The sequence below is a fragment of the Caloenas nicobarica genome, chromosome 10 (genome assembly GCF_036013445.1).
Source record: "Caloenas nicobarica isolate bCalNic1 chromosome 10, bCalNic1.hap1, whole genome shotgun sequence".
Lineage (NCBI taxonomy): Eukaryota > Metazoa > Chordata > Aves > Columbiformes > Columbidae > Caloenas > Caloenas nicobarica.
The window spans coordinates 14,726,675-14,750,407 of NC_088254.1; the positions used below are offsets into that span (position 1 = coordinate 14,726,675).

General features: G+C 41.9%; 2 protein-coding genes across 2 annotated transcripts in view; both read right to left on the reverse strand.

The window, feature by feature from the left end:
- CEMIP (cell migration inducing hyaluronidase 1) overlaps positions 1-11,455 on the reverse strand; it is a 54,256-nt gene extending 42,801 nt beyond the window's left edge. The window contains exons 1-8 of the mRNA XM_065641933.1: positions 11,362-11,455; positions 9,083-9,235; positions 8,249-8,387; positions 7,259-7,495; positions 6,706-6,885; positions 2,991-3,061; positions 2,150-2,245; positions 1,405-1,526 (exon numbers count right to left, since the gene is read on the reverse strand). Coding sequence (XP_065498005.1) covers positions 1,405-1,526; positions 2,150-2,245; positions 2,991-3,061; positions 6,706-6,885; positions 7,259-7,495; positions 8,249-8,387; positions 9,083-9,235; positions 11,362-11,455 — 1,092 coding nt within the window. The remainder of the gene's footprint in view (positions 1-1,404; positions 1,527-2,149; positions 2,246-2,990; positions 3,062-6,705; positions 6,886-7,258; positions 7,496-8,248; positions 8,388-9,082; positions 9,236-11,361) is intronic.
- Positions 11,456-19,614: 8,159 nt separating this feature from the next.
- LOC135992558 (inactive cell surface hyaluronidase CEMIP2-like) overlaps positions 19,615-23,733 on the reverse strand; it is a 47,167-nt gene continuing 43,048 nt past the window's right edge. Inside the window, exons 21-23 of the mRNA XM_065641844.1 lie at positions 23,397-23,557; positions 22,006-22,115; positions 19,615-19,919 (exon numbers count right to left, since the gene is read on the reverse strand). Of these exons, the coding sequence (XP_065497916.1) occupies positions 19,699-19,919; positions 22,006-22,115; positions 23,397-23,557 (492 nt within the window). The 3' untranslated portion in view covers positions 19,615-19,698. The remainder of the gene's footprint in view (positions 19,920-22,005; positions 22,116-23,396; positions 23,558-23,733) is intronic.

The following is a 23,733-nucleotide window of genomic DNA, read 5'->3' on the forward strand; positions in this document are numbered from 1 at the left end:
ATAAGCCATCTTTCAGCAAAGGGTCTGATCCTGATTCCCTCACTCACACGGACCTTCCTTACTAATGCATGCACCTCGCTGCCATGTATAGGATTAACACGTCAGCGGAAGGAATGTGCCTGTGGCTGTGCTGTGCTTCTGTTATTATCATCATATCTTCAGTTTTCTTGTACGGAGCGTAGCTGGAGCAGGCCAGCTGCTATAAATCAGTGTGACTTTATGAAAGTAATGAGCAACACCAGATTACACTACCTGAGGATTTGCTCTAAGATCTGCAAGATAAACTGAAAAATGTTGTCTCTTAATAAACATGAAAAAAAAAAAAGTAACTGTCATTTAACAGAAGAAATAAAAGGTTTGTTTATAGAACAGAAGAATATCTTTCTTGTTTCTCTTTTAATATGCATGCTAGAAAGGGCTGTATAGCAACAAACATCTGACCCCTTTTTTGAACTACATTGGCACCTCTAATATATGTATATTGAGGCAGAAATGAATGTGGATTTGCTAAGACCTGGCAGAAAATTATAGGGCAGTTTTTTCCTTTCTGTTCAAGAGGAGACTCTTTAAAACATCTAGCCCTGGAAACTTTCACTCATACTGTCAGCATTCCCGTTTACTTCAATAGCCACATTCTTGTGAATAAGGACAACTCCTCTGGTTCAGAATATGCAGGAACCTGAGGTTCAGCCTCCCACAGATATTAAGTATTTTATTGTCTTTTGCAGGGCAATGCTTCTGCTGTAGTTGGTTTACCAGGTAGATATATAAAGTATATGGTGGGGATCTGCAAAAAAAGGCTTGGTTTTTACACCTCACTTTTTTTTCTTTGTCATTAAAGAGGCTTTTGCAGTCTCAGAAAAGGTATATGATTTCTGCTCAGCATGCTGGCCTGGTGGCATAATTATTATGTTTAGCCCCAAATAGAATTCAAATTCTTTCCACAGAGAAAAAAACCTGACTCCAAGAAATGGCTGCAAGCTCACCAATATTTTTTCCAACCTACTACAGCTGGTAGCTTTACCATCTCATTACATTTTGTGATTAATTTTTTAGGTAGGTTCCATTCCAGGACCATTTAAAAACTTTGAAATTTTCCTGTGTTTTTTTCCTTTTAATCTTCCAGCAGGGAACCACATATTTCATGATAGCATCTGTGCTGTCCATGATCCCACCCGTACTTCTTTTCATGCCAGAAGCCAGAAAGGCTCTCAATTCTATAAACTTTTGTCTCAGAATGATACAAGGCTGGATACCAGATCTTATTGGTTATGTATGAGAGCAGTAAAATAGTCAGTGTTTTTTATTTAGAAACAAAAATTACCATCAAGCACAATTATTTTGGGATTCAGGGTCAGTCCAAAGAAGACTTGCTACTGTAAAGGAAGAGGTAAGCTGGCCTACCTGGATGTCAATGGGTTGCCTACAGACTTTATCAGGATGAGCAGCTTTGAAGTCAGAAAGCTTCTCCATGTCCTTAGATCTCACTTTTTCAGGCTTCTCAAACCACTCTGTCCACTCTACGTCTGGAGACAAGCGCAAACAAGAAAAGTAATTTGAAGGTCAAGCTTGAATGCGTCAAAAATGCATGAAGCATAATATGATCTCAGATATAATGCACAGGTTGATCACTGATGATCTGATTCCTGCCTCTTCCTGCCGCTCTGTCAGCTGCTTTTAATGATGCTGTGAAGTGTAACCAGCCAAGGGACAGCGGAGTTATTAAAAGCGACACAATTGGAGTATGCAGTATGAGCATTATTAATAGGTATGGATTTTGCCTCTGTGTCCTCCCTAGCTGCCTTTTCTGATCTTCATATCAAGTTACAACCAGTTACTCTGTGTTGTCTGAAACATGGACATGATGACTATGCAGTCAAAAGAAGAGGTTGTGTGTGATCTCTTAGATCATAAGAGATGGAATTTCATACCCAATGCAGTAAAAGGAAAAAGGATCCTAGTTATTCAGAGAGTCCTGGAGACAATTGGGGAAAGAATCTGTGTGTGCTCTTTACTGGTGTTAGCAGCAATGTAAATAGCGGCTAGCAAATTCACTCTTCCCAAATGGAAAAGTATTGCAATAAAAAGGATGATTCACCCTATTTGTCAACTGTCTGCCACTGAATTAAATGGCACACAGATCTCTTACCTTGAACCCACTCACTAGTCGAAGAGACATTAAAATGTTCTCCATTCTCAGCTTTGAATAGTTTGAATACTTTGGCCACAGCTGACCCTTTGTGACCTGTAAAAAAATAAACATTGTTAAAATCCCTGAATGCAATCAATAAAAGTCAGAACTGAAAAGGTAACAAACCACGTGTGTGTTTGCATGTTTTGACTACATTATCCAGAATTAGCCCTGCAAAGCTTCCAGAAAAATTTACTGATCTTGGAATGAGGCTTCAGACACTTTTATAACTGCTTGGACAATCAAGAGGAAAAATCTTCAAAAATCAAGACAGGATAAAACCCTCAGTGCTTTGTAATATATTGCTATTTTTATTTGATGTTGCAGCAAGCCATATTGTTAGCTGCTCTTGAAAATGCCATGAAAAGACATAGTAAGCCTCAAAAGTCTTCAGCTTGCAAGAAAATGGTTTTGCAGGCATATTTGAGGCTACTAGTGCAGGATAGAGATTAAATTTTCAGCTGGTGTGAACAGGGTTTGTTCCATAGCTTTGTATCTAAGAGAGGCAGAGTCCAAGCTCAACAGAGTTACATGGGTAATACTGATGCAGGATCTCACCTTTTATCTCAGAGTTTGGAAAACCCAGGTTATATCCCACTCAGCTGCTTCAGCTGCATTAATGGGAAGAAGCAATATATAATATACAGAGAGCATTCAGTTAAATATGTCTAGCCATCAATTGCTCACAGCTTTGATGTAAAGCAATATCAAGTGAAAACACGGTTGACCAAATTAATCCAGCCATAACTCCAATAACTTCCAGAGATAATGTCAAGCCAGCATTTTGTGCATTAATTACCTTGATATTCAATGTGGTCTTCAACAGAAGAGAAGGGATTTCCTTTAATGGTAATAAAACTCCATGGGTGCCTGGAAAATGAAAATGAGAAATGATCAAATTATGTCATGTCTGAGATGCATATTTTTTTATAGCACTGTGTTCTTGCATTTCTCAGGGGCACCACATTCAAAACAGTCTGATTAGTGTGACAGGCAGCTTTGTTAAAATTAAAAATATATTAAAACTCTATATTTCTTCAGTAAATATATCAAAAGAGAAGGAAGTTCCAAGACAAATTCCTGCTTAATACACTCCTATAACAAGTGTGTTTCTCTTCTAAATGAATGTTTAAAGAGACTTGTGTGTGATAGACCCATAGGACACTGGCAACTCCTTGGGGAGCCTGAAAATCTTCCGAGTGTGTGTGTTTGTGCACACTCGCACACACAAAAGAATATGAAAAGAAGCCACTTCTGCATAAATAAATTTAGCTTATGCTGAAATCTTGTATATCACAATAGTTCTTTGGAATGGCCCATGAGAATTTCTAAAAGACAGACTGGCTGGTAAAGGGCAATAAAAACTACCTAGTCAGTCTCTGGATATCTAGTTTCCTTGTTTTGAACATTGAACAGGGATAAAGGTTTATGAGTCTGTATTGTCTGTTCAAATCTGATCCTATTTCAGAAGTAAGTTCATTACTGCCTGATGGTTATTGGTTGAGTAGGTTCAATAGCTATCAGCAACACTGGAGAATGACCACATGGATGAACAAGCAATGGAGACAGAGAGTAAAGTGCCTCCCAGCCTTGGGGGTGAACCCAATTAGTGGGGGTCGGGAGGGAGTTTTATCTTTGAAATAGAAACAGTTCAGGCGTATCTGCTCTTAATGACTAACAGAATAAAAAATACGCTTTTACGGTTGTAGGGAGACTGTCATCCCCACCCTGAATTTAGCAAACGGTCCCACAGATTAAATCATGTCTCTACTGGTATAAATACCCAGTGATTTCAATTGCATCAAGGTTCACCCTTGAGTCTTGCAGGTCACCTTACATTTACCATCTGCTGGTATAAACGAAGTTATAAAACACTCTGGGACTTCAGAAGAAAACATATACAGACATTGACAGCCACTAAAATGTGCACAAATACCACTGGCCTGAGCTGGGTTTTGCTGGGATTCGCAGCCCCGGGCTTTGGGGTCGGCAGGAGCAGGTTCTGGGCAGCACTGGTGCACCCCATGCCGTGCCCAGGCCCCACACATGGCATGGGACATGCTCAGCAGAAGCTGCCAGCACAACCGTCCCGGGAGCTGCCAGCGAGCCGGGCGCCCTGCTGGAAAACCTGCCCGTGCGCCAACTGCCAGAGGCTCTGCCGGGCTGTGATCTCCATCCAGGAAGGATGATTTATCACTCAGCAGGCAAGATACATCATCATCATCATTATTATTATTATTATTATGGCATCAACTTTGAGATAAATGACAAAAAAGACAATAGCCCCCAAAAAACCTGAAAAATAACCTAAAGAGTAAGAAGCTAGCTAGTTCTGCAGCTCAAGCTTCAGCCCGATTTCATATGTTAAAATACTTGTTTCTCCCAGTTATTTTGTCACTAAAAATAGTTTTAAAGTCATTCAACCCCAGCACATGAGGACACAGGCAATCTGTTCGGGCTATATGAAATAAAAGGACCAGTAAATCCAGAGCCAAACCAGCAATATTTGGGTGGGATTCAAAAGAGAACAACTGTGTCATCAAGCACTGAAAGGCTTAATTTATTAGTAGAAGGAAGGAAAGAAAAAAAAAAAGCTTATGCGTAAGAGAACAAACTGAATTTTCTAAAGAACTACAATAGAGGAGAAATGCAAGGTTCTCCTTTCATTCCTAATGTTCTGGACTCAGCAAACAGGCAACTGGAAGAGATGCCAGGAGCACAGAAACATTTTTGGATAAATCTGCATTGCTTACTGGCTCTTCTACAGCAAGGGGGAGTTGCACAACTTTACAATCTGGCTGAATATGGAGCAACTGGAGATAGACAGGAATTTGTCCATATAACTCCTGCCATCACCCCAGCCAGACAACAACCCAGTCTATGGCTGAATAGACTGACTCATGTGATACCTCACAAAATGTGAAACAGAAATTTCCTGTGCCAAATTACCGCCTGGGGCTTACACCATCATTGTCTGGATGATGTCCATGGTCAGCCCCAGCCATGGGCAGGGAGTGGAGTGGAAGTTCAATTTGTATAAGGAGAAAAGCTTGGGCACACCTGACAAAGCTGCCTGTCTTCCCCTGTGCCATCTAACTGCCTTTGTAAATCTGGTCACATCTGCCATCCAATGTTTTTTTGTGGGTTTTTTTGAAAGTTGATGAAATTAAATGCTGAGAACACTCCCAAAATAGTCTTTTAAATAATGCACCATGATGTAAGTATTTTTCCACATACCACTATGCTGGTGGAAGACAATATTTACCAACTACTACCACATTAGGGTACCCACAATGTCCCTATTATTTATATAAGGAAATAATGTAGTATTTCAGATGACAGCATGGCAAGGATTAGCTTTTTGACTGCAAACAATAATGATGTTGAACGTCACACTTCCATGGATGAGTTTCTATGGTATTTCCATTATAAGCATTTGTGACAAAGAAGTGAGAAACTAGCATTAAAACACCACAGCAACCTAAAACCATCAAGTGCAATTTACTTTTATAAACATATGCAAACCCCATCAACTTCTTCCTGTTGCACAGTTGGGAAAAAAAAAAAAAAAAGTACAATGTTCAAAAATCTTTTTCTTTTTCCCTAATTTCAGTGTTTGAAAAGAAACCCAGCAGGCTAGTGGGCTCTAGTATGGGTTCTGGGTATTTGAGAGCAAGCACTGCACTGATGGAGACAGCGTGGTTTTGGAGACTGTTTCTGCAACCTTGGTTGATTCTTTGGAAAGCATTATCTGGTGCACAGGAGTCCCTGTGGTATTTGACACAACCACTTCATCAAACAACTAAAATGTTACTTCATCTGCATGCGCCCAGCTGACACTTGTCTGCTCCCACAGAGTCACTTCTCCCTACAAGGCAGATTTTTTGTCATGTTCTGCAGTGACACTCTTAGTGCTTCTTAAAAAAAAAGCGACATAAATTCAGATAAACACAGAAAATATAATGGCTACAGTTGGGTAAATAGCACATACTCTTAACAGTGTGTGTGCCAACACAGACACTCTACTGGCCACAGAAGTATTTACAGTCCACAGCATAAATTCATGCTTGCTAAATTTCTGTGCTGCACAAGTCCCCAAATATGTATTGGACAAGCTGAAGAAAATGCTATATGTACGTCTATATGTATTTAGCCAGGGCTACATGGCTATAATTCTACCCTCCTTAATGTTCAGCCCATCCAATCCACTGTGTATATGTAGATATGCTTCTTAAATCTTTGGGGGATAGGAACAATATCTTGGAAAAACATATTTTAAAATGTGAATCATGTGCTATTTCTCAATCTGCTAATAAAAATACCCAATATAGGCACAGAGTGCATCTTAAACTCTCTAACTGCTAAAATTTCACGTTGAGAAATTTCCTTTTTTTTTTTTTCCTTTTTTTTCCATGTGAAAGAACTTTGTACCTTTGAGAGGGTGGAATTATTTGGACATCTCAGGAGCATAATAAAGCCTCTGTGCTGGGAGAACTGGCAGGACTGGCACATACCTAAACCCAAGGTGGAGGAAATGCTTGCTGCCCAGTTTGGTCATTGCTTTTCTGGCTGAGTCGTCCAAGTTTCTAGATCCTTCATCGTTCACTGCAACCGACAGGATCATGCCATTCTCAACTCTGCCCAAATACTGGGCAAGACGTATGCTTTCCTCTTTTGCTCTGTAGGTATCAAACCTGAAGTGATAAAAACACCCGAAAACATTTACTTTAGTGAGCATCGCAGATTTGTGTACTGAAAAGCAAGTGCTATAAAGAAATAACTCTTTTGTATTGTTTACAGGAATTATTGTTATCCTGTTGCAAAAACACATGTCTAACAGGGTATATTAGGGGTTTCTGATAAGTTGAAACTCTAGTTGACAGGACAGCAAGGGAGTAACACTATTCACTCTGGTTTTGGAGATTACTGATCTAGAAGGAATTGTATATAAAGGCAATGACACTCATTTGAACAAGATGCTAAAATGAGTGTTTCTGAGCTTGCTGGGATGCTGATCCAACCTTTTCCCAAAGATCCTCACATCTAGAGAGCTGAAAAGTCACTCACCGATCTGAATGGACAACTGCGCCCGTCTTTGGGTCAATAACATGGACAATCACACCCCGGTGGCCCCAGCTCCTTTCAAAGTAATATCCACCTTCTTCCATGCCACCAGGATGAAGAGTTTTGTTTAAGAAAGTCCAGGACAGCTTTTTCTTTCCATGGATCTCAAGAGTGCCACCTTTACTTACTCCAAGATACTTCTGCCCAAAGTAGGGGTCTATCTGGCTGCCGTCATCCGCTCTGCAGCAGGAGGGAGGAAAGGAACCAGTTTTGGGTTTGGATCTAACAGTCAAGGAGCCTCTCCTCTTGTTCTGCTCTGGCCCAAGGACAGAAGACTCACAATCTGCAATGTATTTCTTTCAACTACTCTAAGAATCAGAAACTGCTCAGAAAACAAATTATCTTAAACAATACTAGAAACTACTGAAGACCAGCAGTGATCTGGTACTCAGATTGTATATTTGAGGTCAGAGGAGGCCCGGAGCCCTGACCGAATGACATATTTGTGTTTTTGAATCCTAGAGGAAGTTAGGACCCTAACCATGGGTTAGAAGACCTAGTAGTTGTCAAATATGAGTTGGGCAACCTTGAAAATCTAAGAGATCCTGTAGCAATCTGCAGGATATAAATGTATTATCCTTTGGCTTACCACTTTCATGAATGGATGTTTAGGGAGAAGAATTTTCAGGATAAAATAACTCTTTGGGCTTTAAGTCTATGCTGAAAAATCAGCTTGAGTGGTGGCATAGTGCATGCTGATTTTCTGGAATGCCCAAATACCCCAATGTTCATCTCCCAACAGTATTTCAAACCAGAACCAAAACTGCATCAAATTTTTACGGGGCATTTAAATTGTTTAAGAAGTTACTGAACTTTCCACAGAGCACTGATGATCTTAGAAAATGTCATTTTAAGGAAAGTTTTTGTTCCCTGTTGTGGAAGAGAGATCCTAGAAAGTATCAAGATAATATTTTATTGTGCGTGCATACATACCGCCCATACAAGATGATAACCACATTGCTTCGGTAAGGGCACATCTCACTGCCGATGTGTAACTCTCCATCATTTTCAATGAGTATATGTCTAGTACGCAAAATGATAGGCTGCACATCATCCTTAATGACCAGTTTTCCTAAGCAGAAAAGGTTATGACATTTGTTTTAACATACAGCAGCTCATCAGAGGTTGTGAAACCATCGTACTAAGCCCAGTGCTGGGCTCTCATATTGATTTTTGAAAAATTCTGCCCACACTCCCCAAAACAGCTCTCAATACAAATCCTAAAGTCATTACATGTTTTTTACTCAGTTCAATTCTTGAAGAATGCAGCTAAGATTTGCATGGAAGAGGACTCATTCAAAACTGAGACAAAAATTCAGAGTTAAGATGAATAAAAGCTATTCATGCTGGCAGCCACCAGCAACACTATGACTCTGTCCTTAGAGACAAAGAGACACATACGTATCTGCCTTGTCCTGAGACCCTGAGAACACAACTATTGCCGTATGATGTTATCAGCACAATGATTTAGTAAAAAAAAAGTGGTTTTTAAACAAATCGCAGAAGTAGAACTAATGAGCATACTGAGGTACTTTTGTGAATTCTCTAGAAAGGACAGCTGATAGTTGATTATAAGGGCTAAAGAACCGATAGCATCTCAGCTACCACCCACCCTTGTACCACATTAAAGCCGGGTTTGGCCACTAGCCACCCAGTTCTCAGCAAGAAGCAGGAAGGTCTCCCAGTGTGAGACAGAGTGATTTAACTAGTCAAACAGAATAAATTTGGAAGTGCATTTCCCTCAGTCTTGCCACCAGCACGTTTTACCTCCGTCAGTGATGTGGATGGAGTGGACGGTCGCAGAAGAAGAGAGAAGGAGCTTCCTGCCATTACGGATTTCAATGCGGTTTTCTTCATTGTGACCTGGGTTCCAGTTTTCTAACTCAGGATCCTTATCAGGACATGTGACAGCTGCTTCTGCTAGGTAAAGATGGAGAGTAAAGACAATTACCGTTTGGTTGGTGCAAGACAGAAAGCTCCATATCTGGGCATCTTTACAGTGTTTCTGTACCTCCTTTTGCTGACTCCCTGGAACACAATGGTATCTCTGTGCAGCAGAGTACATGAACAAAAGAAAATAACAGCTCAAGTTGTATGGTTTTCTGATTTCTAGAAGCATGGAAAACTTGCTACCCAATACAAAGGAGCCTTGCGAGGGATGCAGCTTCCAGAAACTACCAAGAAGAGGCTGTAACTGAGCCCTTCCTGCAGTGACATTCAGCTCTGTTCATTCCATCCAGACACAAAGCCTTTCACAAGCCCAGAGAAGACACTGATTAAAGGATAAAACAACTACCACCTTTAAAAATGTCCCCAATTTACCTGCGAATATGTTAAAATATGTTTGCACACTGGAGATGGAAAGTAAAAGTGTTCAAACTAACATGGAAACACCAAGCACCATGGAATTACCAGTCCATCCGCTAACAGAGAGCAACAGGAATCTCACAAGATAGAGACTCTGGGTTTGTGAGCTTTTCCAGGCAGAAGCAATAAGGATTCGTTCACTTTGGGTTCACACATCACCAGGCTCCACACAAAAATTTGATTACAGACTGCCATGACGTGTTAGTCTAAACGGCTCTCATACCAAATCCAAGAGTTTCATAAGTATTTACTTAAGATAAAATATTTTCCTGATATCTCACTCAATGTGTAAGTGTCACATCTTACTCTAATCAACAAAACTGTGAGTGCAAGAGTCCCATGTGTGATGCATATTTTCTGAGGGTAGAAACCTTTCTAATCCCAGGAAGCTGAGGTCAGTGGAAGTTTGAACAATGAGCCCTTTTCCATCAGAATGGGTTGGAAGTTCGCACCAACTCTCCAATTGTTATCCTTTAAAACAAAAGCACCATAGGAAAACCACAGGATCCACAAATCAATAATAATAATAGGCATGGGATAAACACCTTGACCTTAGCAGGGTTGTGTCTCTGGCACTTAGTATAGTAAAGTTGGGTGGGTTTTGCCCCACAAATACTAATGCATTCCATTAATGGAAAGGACAATAATGAGAATCCATGCAAGAAAACACGTCCCAGTGCTGGTGTAGTGGACAATGAGCTGTTGTGTGTTGCCACCGTGAAACTTGAGGGACATCTGTAATTCCACAGCAACAGAAACAAAATCTGTCCATCTGCAATTCAGTTTCCTCTCAGATTCCTCCACCAGTTTCATGTCTTAAGAAAACAATAGAATTGGACCAGCCACTGCTTTGATGTCTCCAGAGACCCATTAAATACCAGCTATTCAAGGTAAGCAAGGGACATTTCACATGGCCAACATATGTCTTACCTATTCAAGGTAAGCAAGGGACATTTCACATGGCCAAGGTATGTCTTGGCTCTCTGCAAACTTTTTCCATAGACGTGAAGTGATCAAACCAGAGAGGGCTAATAATCTGCCAGGTAGCAAGTCAAATACTGATAAACATCCAGGAACTGATTTTGATACCACTCGTGCCAGCTGGAAACTGGAAGTATATCAGTAATGTCAGAGGCACTTTTTCCAATTTACAGTAACTGAGAAAAATAAGAAGGTGTTTCTGGGTTCCTACCAGAAAGACATAGAGAATTAATAAGAGTTGGAAAAGATAAATATTTCATGCAGGAAATGAGACTTGCATTGTAAATAGATGTTCACATATAACTGTAATATACACTGACAACAATTTCAAAAAAATAAGCTGTTATTCCCATAGGAACAAGGGAAATAGAAACATTTGCTCATGATGAGAAACTAAATAAAACCAAAAGCATTGATTCAAATATAGAGGTATAATTTATCAATTAGATTACAAACTAGGATAAAAGCGTGTTGATTTTTCCATTTACTTGGCTATGCTAGTGTCCAAAAGAGTTTCCTGCAGTCCTACAGATGACTTGTGCCTCCAAAATTCATTATTTAGAAACAGAGAGGTAAACAATGAAGCCTAAGGGGAAATCAAGAGGAATTCACACTGATGGTTGGTATGGCGATCAGCAAAAGCTGACACAATCCAGAACAAAGGACTCAAATTCCCGATGTCATTACCCAATTCATACCAGAGAGCAGGAACTGTGCATCTGCTGCATCAAGGACACTGGAGGGCTGAGCATCTTCTACCAGCTTGTCCAGGTACCTTGCTATTACTCTCATTGTCATTTTTAAAATAAGAATGTAACTTTTACCCAGCACAAGGAATTAACTGAATGTTTTGCTTTTTGGCCAAAAGGGCCTGAGCACAGTGTTGAAAGGTTGCTTCATGCAGCTGCAGCGTTTGGGGCAAGACATATGGTCTCTTTGTTTTAAACAAATACAAACCCTCAAATTAGCTCTACTTAGAATATGTATATTCTAGCTTCCCTCTTCCCCTTTCCCTGACTGCTTAGGAAAAGGGCTGCTTGGAAGAGGCAAACCCCAAGGGACAGGGATGTCCCACCCCAGAGCTTCTTGCTCTCCACATCTGGGCTTGGGCAATGCAGCAAAATGCTGAACTTCACCTCCCATAGCCACAGCCATCAGGACCTGAGGTTTCTTTTGTTATTTCTTTGTGGCAGTTTGTTGGATTTAGGTTTGTTTTAAGAATGCGTGGCAGCATCTGAGGGATTCCTGAGGGTACTTTCACCTGCTCAGAAATTTCAGCCTTGGCCACTCCAGCTGCCCTTGATCAGGAATATGGGCACATCAGAAATCTGCTTGTCTCCTGACATTTCTCATTTTGTCCTTGACTCTTCTTATACGAAGAAGAGTGAAAACCTGTTCAGTCTAAACCAGCAACGTCTTTATGTAAAAAAATGTGTTAAAAACCATGTCCTTTTTCCCCATGGCAGGAAAACTTACCTCTGCTTACAGAAGAGATCACAAACAGAAGAAAAACGAAGATTTCGGCAAGATACTTGGACGTAGGTAGAGCCATTCTTCAGGATTTTTAATTCTCTGGGTAGATACCTGTGAAGAAAGAATATCAAGCAAATGTAACTTTTTTTTTTTTTTTTCCTCCCCAGCTCATGCATAAATGATTCACTGCACAAAAAGGTGAATTTATGCCAGCCCGCTGTCACTCCCGTTCAGCTCTATGGCTGAGAACACCTTCGTGCTGCTTCAGGACCAGCCCGAACAGAGCAAGAAACCAAGGGCAGCTCCTCACCCTTTGTTTGGTTTAGGATAAACTCACTCGGGAATCCAAATAGACACTCAGAAAGCAACCACCAGATGTAACTAAAAACACCTTAGGAATGCAGTATAAACACATCCAGTGTCAAGACTCTCTAAGACTGAATATTCACATGTGCAAAAAAGTAATGAAACACAACAGAGAAGGCGTTTGCAGAGTGAGAAATTTTCATGAAGTAACTTTTCGATGGCACCTCTCTCCCCCCATACTATTCCCACATTTTTAGCAATGGCGTTTTGTGCATGCACAAGATAAACTGTATTCACACTTCCAGTCTGAAGCATGCAGTTTCTTAGATTTCAGATCCAAGAAAATATCGTCTATTTAATATGTTCAGCTGAGAATTTTCTTGCAAAACCAAAGCTGCGTTTGAAACCAGTCTACCTAATGTTTTCGTTTCTTCAGCAGCCAGCCCCCAGCAAAAACAAGCAAGCAGTCTCATTAAAGTCAAAGCTAGACTTAATGTGACCTTCTCCGGTCTCCAGTGATTGATTCTGCACCTCTTCCCTATGCTCATGACAATTTATTGACATATGTATTCACACTAAGACAAGGGCACCCATTTCTGTAAGTGTCAATGCTCTGTATTCATAAGGTGCTGTTTAAAATTCACATGTAGTACTTGGAGCTATTAGGTTCTATCATGCAAGCCAGTATCTGAGGAATATCGAAGAAATTTATTTGTAACTGTCATGTCACATCGCAGTGATGAAATAGGATAAAAGTATGCATCGCAGAGCTTAGTTAGACACTAAAAAAAGCAATTGAAAAAAAAACCTCCAGGGTGCCCCAGTTTCTTTAGGGCAAAACCCACATGTTATTTTTCATGTCACTTGTTAATATAAAGCAAACAAAAAACATCAGAAAAAGATAAGCAAGAAGCCAGGATTTAATCTGGAGCAAATTTAACAGCATATATATGCAAAACACGTCTGCTTTTTATGAAGGTGATACAGCTTGAAGTACAATGATACATTCGAACCACATGTAATCCAATGATTGCATTAAAAATAGCATTAGAACCAGATTTGTCGGGAAATATTCCAGCAAGAAAATGTTTGCTTGTTTTGGTATAGCGTATTTGACAGCCGTGAGCTCTGGAAACAGCACGGACTCAGGGCTCGGTACAGTCTATCAGGTGCTGAAATACTGTTACAGAACAGCAGAAAAGAGGAATGCACTTAGTAACACTATAACTTTGAATGATATACATTATCAGAGAGCAATAATGTCGCCATGGAATTTGTGCCAGAATCAGGCTCCACGTGTTTGACATTTTAACAACATTAACCATCAACATTTGATAAGACAGGGGTCTTTTAAAGCAATATTATTAGAGGTACGCCCGGAGTACAGCAGTCACCATTAAAATGTCAAGATTTATTAGCGATTATTACACAGCCTAATCTGCAAACCCAATCACTAGATTCTGCTTTAACGACAGAGGAAAAACTAAACGAGTGGTAATACCACAGAATGGTCATTACAGATAAACAGTGGTTCTGATAGCATGGACACAGCTGTATGTTAGTGTTGCATAAAGCCAGATTCCAAGTGGTAAGCTATTGGTCATAAAATACATTCAGATTATATAAGAGTTCACAGAAATAAAAAGAAGGGACTGATTTTTTGGCAGTGATGCCATGCATTTGCTCTCCTGTTGTTTTGTAGGTAGCAAAGATATTTCTTTGTTCTGGCCCATTAAAAACTCAAGAGGAGCATCTCTACTCCGTCCAGCTCATGATCTTGTTTCTGACAGTAACCTGCAGCAAACTGGTAGGAAGTCAGTGTAAGAAATTTCAGTTTTTGCTTTCTTTAGAGCCAAGAACTGCACAGTACTTACCATGGGGCTGTGCAAAATGGCTTCTGCTATTATATCCCTGGTTGCTCACTGGGGACTGCTTCCTTGATTGCATCCATCTTCATCAGCAGAGATCAAAACAGGCAATCAGACACTGGGAAGCCATGTCATTTTTGGAGGCATCAGCTGTGTGCCAGGCTCCAATGTTTTTGTAATGTCTGATCTGCCACAGTCCAAAGAATATCCTGCTTATTTTGTGACTGAGGTAGGGTGTTTGATTCGGCTTGCAGCGAGCCCAAGTTCATTGCAGTGTTCTTTTAACTGGCACTCAGGTTGGAAATGCTGAGAGCCACGAGGGCCAAGAGGATCCGACTCCTCTGATTCAGCTCTGACTAACACACTGCTGGAAAAACGCTGCTCGGAGGATAATCTCAGGAATTTTCCTTCAAAGGTTCTCAAGCGTCTTTCCCAAATATTAGACATAAACAGTGACATGCTTGATTTTACTGTTAAATATAAGAGGAGGAAGAGATAGTGACTCTTTTTATCAATGTCTCTGGCTGGAGAGGACTTGGAGCAGTTATCTCCTGCCAGCCAGCCGGTTCATCAGCTCCGCGCTCGGAGCCGCTGGGGATGCAGCAACACACATCGCATTTGAACCGGCGCCATGTGGCTGAGTCCAGCTCTGATGTAACCAGCTATGTCAACAAATTTCCCTGCAGATTCGGGCATTCTGAGAGCGCACAGGCCATACAAGTGTCCTCCTAAGTCTATCATCTCTAACATTTCTCAAATACCATCTGTGATTCCTCTCTTGGGTGAGAAGAGCTTTTTCATCTAGCCATTAAAAGCTGCCTGGCAATGGCAAGTGGGACTCATATCCCTGGATCTGGCAAGGCAGACTTTCTGAAATGATTCCCAGCTGCTGGATCTTTCCAAAAAGTGAACAATAGCATCAGACAATGCTAAAAGTAGATGCAGGAAACCATTAGTCCTCAGCTGGCTGCTACCGCAGGTGTCAGCAGCGGTACTGTACTAGAAAGCACACTGCACGGACAGGAATCCTGATCCACTGCCCTCCCTGCTCTTTTAATGCTGGAGGTAACACAGAGCAGACAATCCCGAGAGCAAAATGGCAAAGAAATGCTCTGAGGAAGCTGGATTGTCACAGGCATCATGGTGAGGTCGCACAGACACCCCAAATCCTGGGCAACGGTGCAGAGCTCTCGACAGCGGCAGAGCCAGCCGTTCAGAAGCACACACCAGGCTCCAACCTCCACTCGCCCCCTTGCGTGACTCTGAGTCAACCACTCAGGCCTGGCACCAAAATATTTTAAAAAGCAACTCCCAGTATTGGGTAGAGTGCTTTTTAAGACAGGTTTGACAAACTTTGGAGGATGTACCTTCAGCATCTGCTGAAGATGAGGCTCCTCGCTGGCATGTCAAGCGAGGCACAAGAGGTGCATTAACCATCCATTACAAACATGACAAGGGTGGAAGAAAAGCAGCAGCTACCTGATATTCCCTGAAAAAGACGTCAAACAGGAGCAAGGAACCTGCCTACAACCTGATGGCTGCTGCTGCCCAGCAAGAGAGGCCACAGATCTGCATGGGGGCAAAGCCAGGATCCGGAGCCATCTTCAGAGAAGAGCAGGAAAAGCTCACATGGAAAAGGCGCCTTCTAGCCTGGCAGAGCGTGAACGGTCAGCGGATGTTAGATCGCACAGGTTCTTGAGAGGATCTGTGAGTAAAAGCTTTGTTCCCCAGGAACCATCTCTGCAAGGTGAGATGCTCCAGGAAACCCTGGGCCCCCCTCATGTTCCAGGTAGCCAAACCTGGACCCTCCCACTGCCACAGCTCTTGCTGAGGCTTTAGTGGTTTGAGGGCAGGTCTGAAGCCTTGCTGCACGTTTCTTCATTCATATGCAAACAAGCCAACAGCAATGTGGAAGCTGATTCTTGAGAGAGGGAGGAGCTGTTTAATTAGCACCTCTGCTACCTTCTTGCTTTCATTGCACGGCAGTAGCTGTTCTCTCACCCCCCTTGAGGAATTTTGCATTTTTGCCCCAGCTGAGAAGATGGATTTGAGGAGCACATTTGCCTTTCTGACCAGAGGATATGCCAGCTCTTGCTACAGTGACATTCCTGTGCAGGGAAAGCCTTCGCACACCCAGCCACAAGCACAGCTAAAGCCTTCAGACAGCTCAACAAATAAACAAACGCATTTCTAGGGATCCCTAATGAAAATGCTTCCCAGTCCCAGCACATGACAGCAGCATGGCTGCCTCTGCTCTTCATCTTGATCTTGTGCTTGCCACACAGCCATTAGCTGCTTTTTTTTACTGGCAAATAGAGGAGGATTAAATTCAGGAATAGACTTTACTTCTCAATGAAACCAAAACTGAGGTCAAAATCAGCACTCTGACTTTTTTCTTAATGAACCTTGGTTTCTTATAAATTTATCTAATATATTTCCCTAAAAGGAAGAAGATTCTGCTCATGTGTTCTGTATATAAACATCACTTCAAGTTTCTTGATTCCTGGTGTTCATAAAAACAGATTCTGAACAAGAAACAGAAGTTAGAGGAAATTTTTACAACGAATAAATTAAAAGAAAATAAGGTGTTTGCACATTTGTTGTAACATTGGAAAACTATTTTGAGACAGAAATAAAAGGGAAAAAAAGAGTTATTTTAAAGCCATGCTTTTGTTTTGTTTTGGTTTGGTTTTTTTCCAGTATTAACTTTCCTTTGCAGCGGCTTACAGACCTTGAAAAGGAAAGGAAGCAATTTTTGGCTCAGCTAAAACAAAATCATTCGCAATTCATATCACTCCACCCATCCCAGGCTGACTGCCTCCCAGTTTCACATGCTTTCGAAGTGCTCAGCATTTCACTGAACGAAACCCTCATCCACCGCATGAAGTTTTCAAAGCATCAAAGGAGTGGGCAAACTGAACCCCATTTTTGGAGGTTCAGAGTGCACTGACTTTGCTGTGCCTGCTGACAGTAACTCAGGGTACAGCCAAACTCACGCTGTCAGGGAGCACCAGAGCTCCTGTGTTCCCACTGCAGAAATGCTCTGAGGATAAGCAGGGTGGGATGTATGTCCTGAATGCATTACGAGTGCTGAACATGCCTGGCTTAGCTGCAGGACCACGTGGACACACACCGTCCATGCGCACTCCAGCATATGGCTGGAGATCCCTCTGCTCAGGAAATCCCCGTCAGGAACACGACAGCTTTCCAGAGACGCAATGCCCACGCGACACTTACCCCCGCAGCTTCACACACACAGACCTCTGGTGCATGCCAGGTTAGCAGCAGCCTCTGAAAACATCATCTCGAATGTCCCAAAGCTCCACGAAGGAACTGCAGCCTCTGCAGACCTTCCCTGGTTTTGAAGCCTTTTTTTCCTTCCAAGGTAAGGAAAGTGTGTGCAGTGGCTGAAGAAGATCACAGCATCCTGAATCCTCTTCAAACTGCTGCTTTTAACTACCCAAATAACTGCATCAGGATGTAAATATTTTTCTTTTTGCTTTTGTGGTACTTTACTGTTTGCATCTGGCTTGCCATGGCTCCACGCCTTCCTCTCCAGGACATTTGCCATTTGCTCTCCTTCTGGGGCAGGAGGAATAGAGATTTTTCAGAGGTTTAGGCACATTCCTCTCCTTCCTTCACCAGGCTCTTCTTTTGCCAATTGTTTAGTCTCAGCCTGGGGTTAGAGCTCTGCAAAGTTTTATTGGGATCCAGGGTCTGGACCTGTCACAGATTATCAAATAAATCTCCAAGAAGCTAAAAACTGGCTCTGTCAGTAGCTGTTCCAATGTTAGACTTACGCTCACAAGCCAAAAACATCTTGCTTTTTTTCCCCTGCACAGCCTCAGAAATCAAAACAACTAGGTACTAACACGAGTTCAAAAGGACTTCAGGGAGCTCCTCAGAGGGTCAGTCCCAGCCGCTTGGGCTCTTGCACTGCTCCTCGTCTCCACCGAGAACATCAGTCTCCATCGCTCCCCACAGGGGCCAGCTCAGGCCCATGATGTCCTGTGCATCACTCTATCTTACGTTACTGAGCAGCATCGGTGATTTCTTCACGTTTTCTAGCAAGCCAGAACCTCTCCCCTGGCCAAAACTCACTCTCATCTCCCCTACCTGGTATGGGGACGGAGCCACAGTCCCCTCCTCTGCCTGTAGACCTTTCAGGTGTCCTCTCACCTCAGGTCCAAGGACCACCAGGCGGTACGTGTCTGATGGAGACAAGTGTCCCAGCCCAGGAGTTCAGTCTCTGCCCAGAGGCACAATATCAGCTGGCTGGTGTGCGGATGCCAGAGCGACTAACTCACCAGGGAGCAAAAGTCTGGCCAACAAAACACTAACCTTTCTCTGTAGCAACTTGTTTGGCCATTTCTGAGAATTTCAAAGAAAAGACAGGACATTAGTAACAAAGCCTTCACCTACCTGTTTGCGTAACCCGTGTGACAAAGACATGGATAGTCTGAAATCACCTGTCCCCTCCCTGCTGTCACCAAGTAACACCATGTTCAAATCAAAAAGAGTCTCTCATCATTTCCGAGTAACTTTGTACTTAAACTGTAGCCAGTCAGTTTTTTCTCAGTTTGCATACAAAGCTCCATTTTTGTCTTTACTTCAAAATCAACAGCATAAACAAAAATTCAAAGCGAATTAACCACTAATACTGACAGTATTTCAGTCCTCAATGGGAGCAGAAAATCAATACGAGCATTGTCTGAAAGAAATGCAAGACTTTACTCTACACAGCACATACTTTATCCTGAGTTTTATTCCTGTAGCTCTTTAATTAATTGTTCACATCAGTTGGACAAACATGATTTCACCAGTCATTAGCTAGAGACAGAAACACATTTATAACTCCCTGTTGCACCCTATATATTCAGGTTGATTAGAAGATATTATTGTAAGATCACTGCATGCTTACTACGCAGGCGTTACTGAGCTCACCTAAGATGCCACAGCAGATGGACACTTAGATATTCAAAAGCAGACACGAATGGAGGGGAAACGGAACTGAAGGGAGAATTCCCTACCTCTGCTGAAGTTCATCTGTTTCCCTGGTGTTGCTGAAGTTTCCACGCCAAATTTCATTTCCAGTCCTTGTGATACCGGAGAGCAGGCTTTTGCCTTTAAAACTTACCTTTTGATACCAAATTGTAGACATGTTGAAACACTTCTCCTTGGAAAGGGCAGCCTACAGGCTTTTCCTGTCCTGCCCTGCACAGCACTGCTTGAAAAATAAAGCTCCACCACAGTGGGTAAAATGAGAATATATTTATTAGTTATAAAATATACAAGTGAACACCATCGGTTTGGTACAATCCCGTAAAAACAAGAGGAGGTTTTGGTGGCAGCAGTGGGCTTTGCCTGCCTGGAGTTGCCCCCGCGATGCTAATCCCGGGGTGCCCCAGCCTCTGCAGAGATGTGCTCCCAGGGCTTCTGAGAAGAAGAGAATTTTACCGATTCATCAGCATCCGCTGGACATTGATATTCTTTCAGCTTCAAGGGAACATAATGCTGTAGAGAAGCAGCCTTCTGATAACCAGCATGATTAAGGACTTTAATCCAGGAGGGTCTGGCTTGTCCTTTATAGCCAAGCATGGCAAAACTCCCTGAAAAACAGACACAAAGAGAGTGACCCTCTGGATGGGTCAGTTCACTTACTAGCAGCACAGCACCAACTCCCTCCACACATCACGGAAACTTCTTAGCCCTTCTTTTTTTTTTCCTTGGATTAAAATAACAGACCATTTAGGAGAGTAAAAGGGTGATGAAAGAGAGAACGAGCCTTGCTGAAGCCAGATCTGCAGGTATTTCAATAAGCTAAGACAGGTTCCCAGATGTCAGTTAGCTGGACTATTGGTTTACTCTTTATCTTTAAGCATTGGTACTTTTTCATATTTGACTACGTGAAAATGGTTAGGCACTTCGAATCCTTCTTTTATTAGTTTACATCACTTTCTTCCTGTTATGCCTGAACTATTATTCCCCATGCCGACTCTGCTCTGGTCCTCTGCTGTCACAAAGTACAAAGGCATTATGTATTCTTCCATTTTAATAATAATGTCTTGTGTTTATATTATGCTTTTCATTGCAAAGACTCCCAAGGCTATTTGCAGCTGGTTGGATCGAGACTATTCCTGTAAACACTTCTAACTTAAATAAGATTTTGCAAAAACCAGGCAACAAGACTCTAAATCCTGATCCCACTGGGGCCAAGGGGATAGGGGTTTTTTTGCATTATCCCTGGCAAAAGCAACATGCACTCGGGAGAAATGCTCCAGCCTGCCCTGAAACACAGCCTCCCAGCGTGGACCAGTTCTGTGTGCGATCACTTTTGGAGCTGTGAAGCCGCATAGTGCGCATACCTGAACCAGCGGGAGAAAGCTCGTGAAGCAGAACATAATTACCCAGACTGGAAATCAGGGCAGACACGGTGATGAAAAATCTTGCCCTTAGGAAAAGCAAAACGGAGGCGGCAAGTGATGGGCGAGCAGTGGCTCAGTCCCACGGCCAGACACCAGCATCCCACTGAAGTGGCAGGGCAAGGAGATGACCACCAACCAGTGTGTCCCCAGGACAGCGGTGGCCCTGGTTGCTGCTTTTTGTGCCCCAGGAGCAGTCAGAGCTGGAGGCTGAACTGAGCTCCCAAAATGACCTGGAAATGCTGTGCCCAAGCGAGCAGCGCAGGTGGTTCAGGGAACAAAGTTTGACCAAACAAACAAAAAAGATTGCTTTTTAATAAAAAAATTCTTTTCAAAAGTATTCAGGGCTTTGATGAAAGAATGAAGCAATGAAGTTTTGGGATGAAAAACAAAAAAGAAACCCTCAAATTTTTGCTTTTAAAAGGATAAAAAAAGAAACAGCTTCTCTGGAATCAGACACCGAAGTGAAATCATTCTCTCTGCTGTAAAGACTATGCTGTCCTTCCCTGGAACAGTCATAGCAATGAGTTTTGACACTTGAACCAGAAATTGATATACATTTCAGTATAGCAGTAGGGAAAAAAATCCCCAAGCCCCGAAGAAAAAAAAAGAGGCTGCAAATACAGCCAGTTCTACAGCTGATCTCTGCTTGAGAGGTTGCAAATGAAATCTGAATCAAGCTGGCTGGTTGTTTTCCTGATTTCCTTATCACTCCAATTATTCATTCAAAGCTGGACTCAAGAGGCTGCAGTTTTCCAGTAGGAAACCCAGCATGGATTACCTGGACCAGTGATACCAATGGATTTCTTGCAGCAATCCAAGGTAAAACTGTAATAAGAACTTTCATAAACTGGTGATTTCACCTTCCTTCCCTCAAAAAAACAAATAGCGCCTATTTCACTTCAGGCTATTTTCTTTTTGATCAACCTTTCAGTTTATGACTGTTTTTCCTTGCACATAAGTTCAGTTTTAGAAATGTAATCTGTATCAAATGATTTTTTTTGTTTGGCTGGCCTTTTTGGTTAGAAATTCAAGTTCCCTTTAGGGTGAAAATTTGCAGCATGCAGCTTCTCACTGGCAAAGTAGGGTCAAAACCCCAAAATATCTCTCATACTTGTCACCATCCCTGAGCCAAGAGGTTTCCACTAGGTTATACTGTAATATTGTGGTGGGAAATATATTAATAAGTGCTATATCAGAATGTGTACATTTTTGGTAGGGGAACACACCAGTAACTCTTAAGCAAAAGAAACATGGTAAAATAAATATTTACCTTCCTTGTGGAAGACAATAGGCTTTGCTGAACCTAACCTAGTAAAAACAGACATTTCAGAGCTCCCCACCTCCGCTGCAATATCTCTAGAGCACACAAGAACAAGTGATCTGAAAAGAAGGACAGTAATTACTGCATGATTGCAAAATATGACTTTCATCTAGACTCTGCAAGACATCTAAGCGCCAATTCAGAAAAGTACTTGAGAGCTTGTTTAACTTTAAGAACACACTTAACTCCCTTTGATTTCAATCACACATAAGCTTTACTAAGTTTAAGCCTCTGTTTAAATGTTCCTAAATTAAACCTGTGCTTCACACGGAAGCAAAACAAGCACAAATGCCTGTTTGCAAGTGCATCTCTTATGGGAGCATGACATTCAGATGCAGAAGAAATTCAGTTGCTGTACAGTCCTGAGACTCTGAAACCATCTATCTGCTGGGTTTGGTTTTCAGTCAAGCCTCAGTCTGGCTTTGGCCCTCACAGATGTGCTTTTAGTCCCCAGTGAATTGTACCTGCAATTAATTGCAGGTTGCACAACTGGTTGCATTTAGCCGAATACCTCGACTTGCAAAATACACATCTTAGTAGAAAATCAAACTGAATGTACAGGCATCGCATGGATATATGTCACTTCATGCACGTTTTGTATGTGTACATACTCATGTGCATAAATACAGAGGTAATAACTCAGGAGCATTCAGATCTTTGGTCATGAACTGCTTGGAAATGTCTTAGACTGAAAGTCTGTTTTCTGGTTATTTGACCTGCTTCTGCCAGCAGCCAAGAATTTATCTATAAATCTCTGTTGTTCCGTGTTTATGTGGCGACACATAAAACCACAAGGAATGTGAGACAGACACAAACAGAGATGATCCAGACCATTGCCAGGACACATGCAAGGTAATAGAGCCCGCAGGCAGGCAGGTCTATTTGTTGGTTCACCCCAGAAAAGTCCTGTTGGAAAATCTGGCACACCTATGATTTTCGTCTGTCACAAGAGGCAAAAACAATCAGTAAGAGTAAACAGAAACCAGCTCATTTCAGAAATGGAAAACTGAATCATCGGCTGCCAGGAAATTGCTGGACACCAGGATAGGTACACAGTGTTGCAAATGTCATTGCAAAGACCTTATCTACTCCATGCTGGAAAACAAATGGTTAATTTAGAAGGAATTGCCAGTTTTCCAGAAAACCTGTCTCTGTCTGCTCTAATCTGTGCAATCCTGGGAGAGAGACACTGCTTCTCTTATTGTCTGTGTGATATCTGGGATTTGCACATACTTAATCTGTGCCAGATTTCTTCAGAGCACAGGTTGGGTTATGAAAGTAGGTCATTTTCCTTTCTTTGTCTATCAGCCACGGGTTGCTACATGAAGCAGTTTCCTTACCTCTCTTTTATAAATGCCTGAACATAATCAGTTATTGCATTGGCAGCATTTTCACCAGTAACTGTGGCAAAGTGCCGCCTGCTCACAACTGCTCCTGAACACGCATCCAGCACCATGAAGAATATCCCACGGCTATTGAACAGGAAAACTGTGTCATTTATCTGCAACAAAAAACGGGGAGGTTTTATGGAGGCAGGCTGGAGAACTTCAGACTTTGATCCCGCTTTTCCATAAGAAGAGAGTGACGAGTAAGGAAAATATCAAGCTTTTACACCCTATAATTTAAAATGTATAATTAGTACAGATGAAGTAACATTATTTATAGATGGTCAGTGGC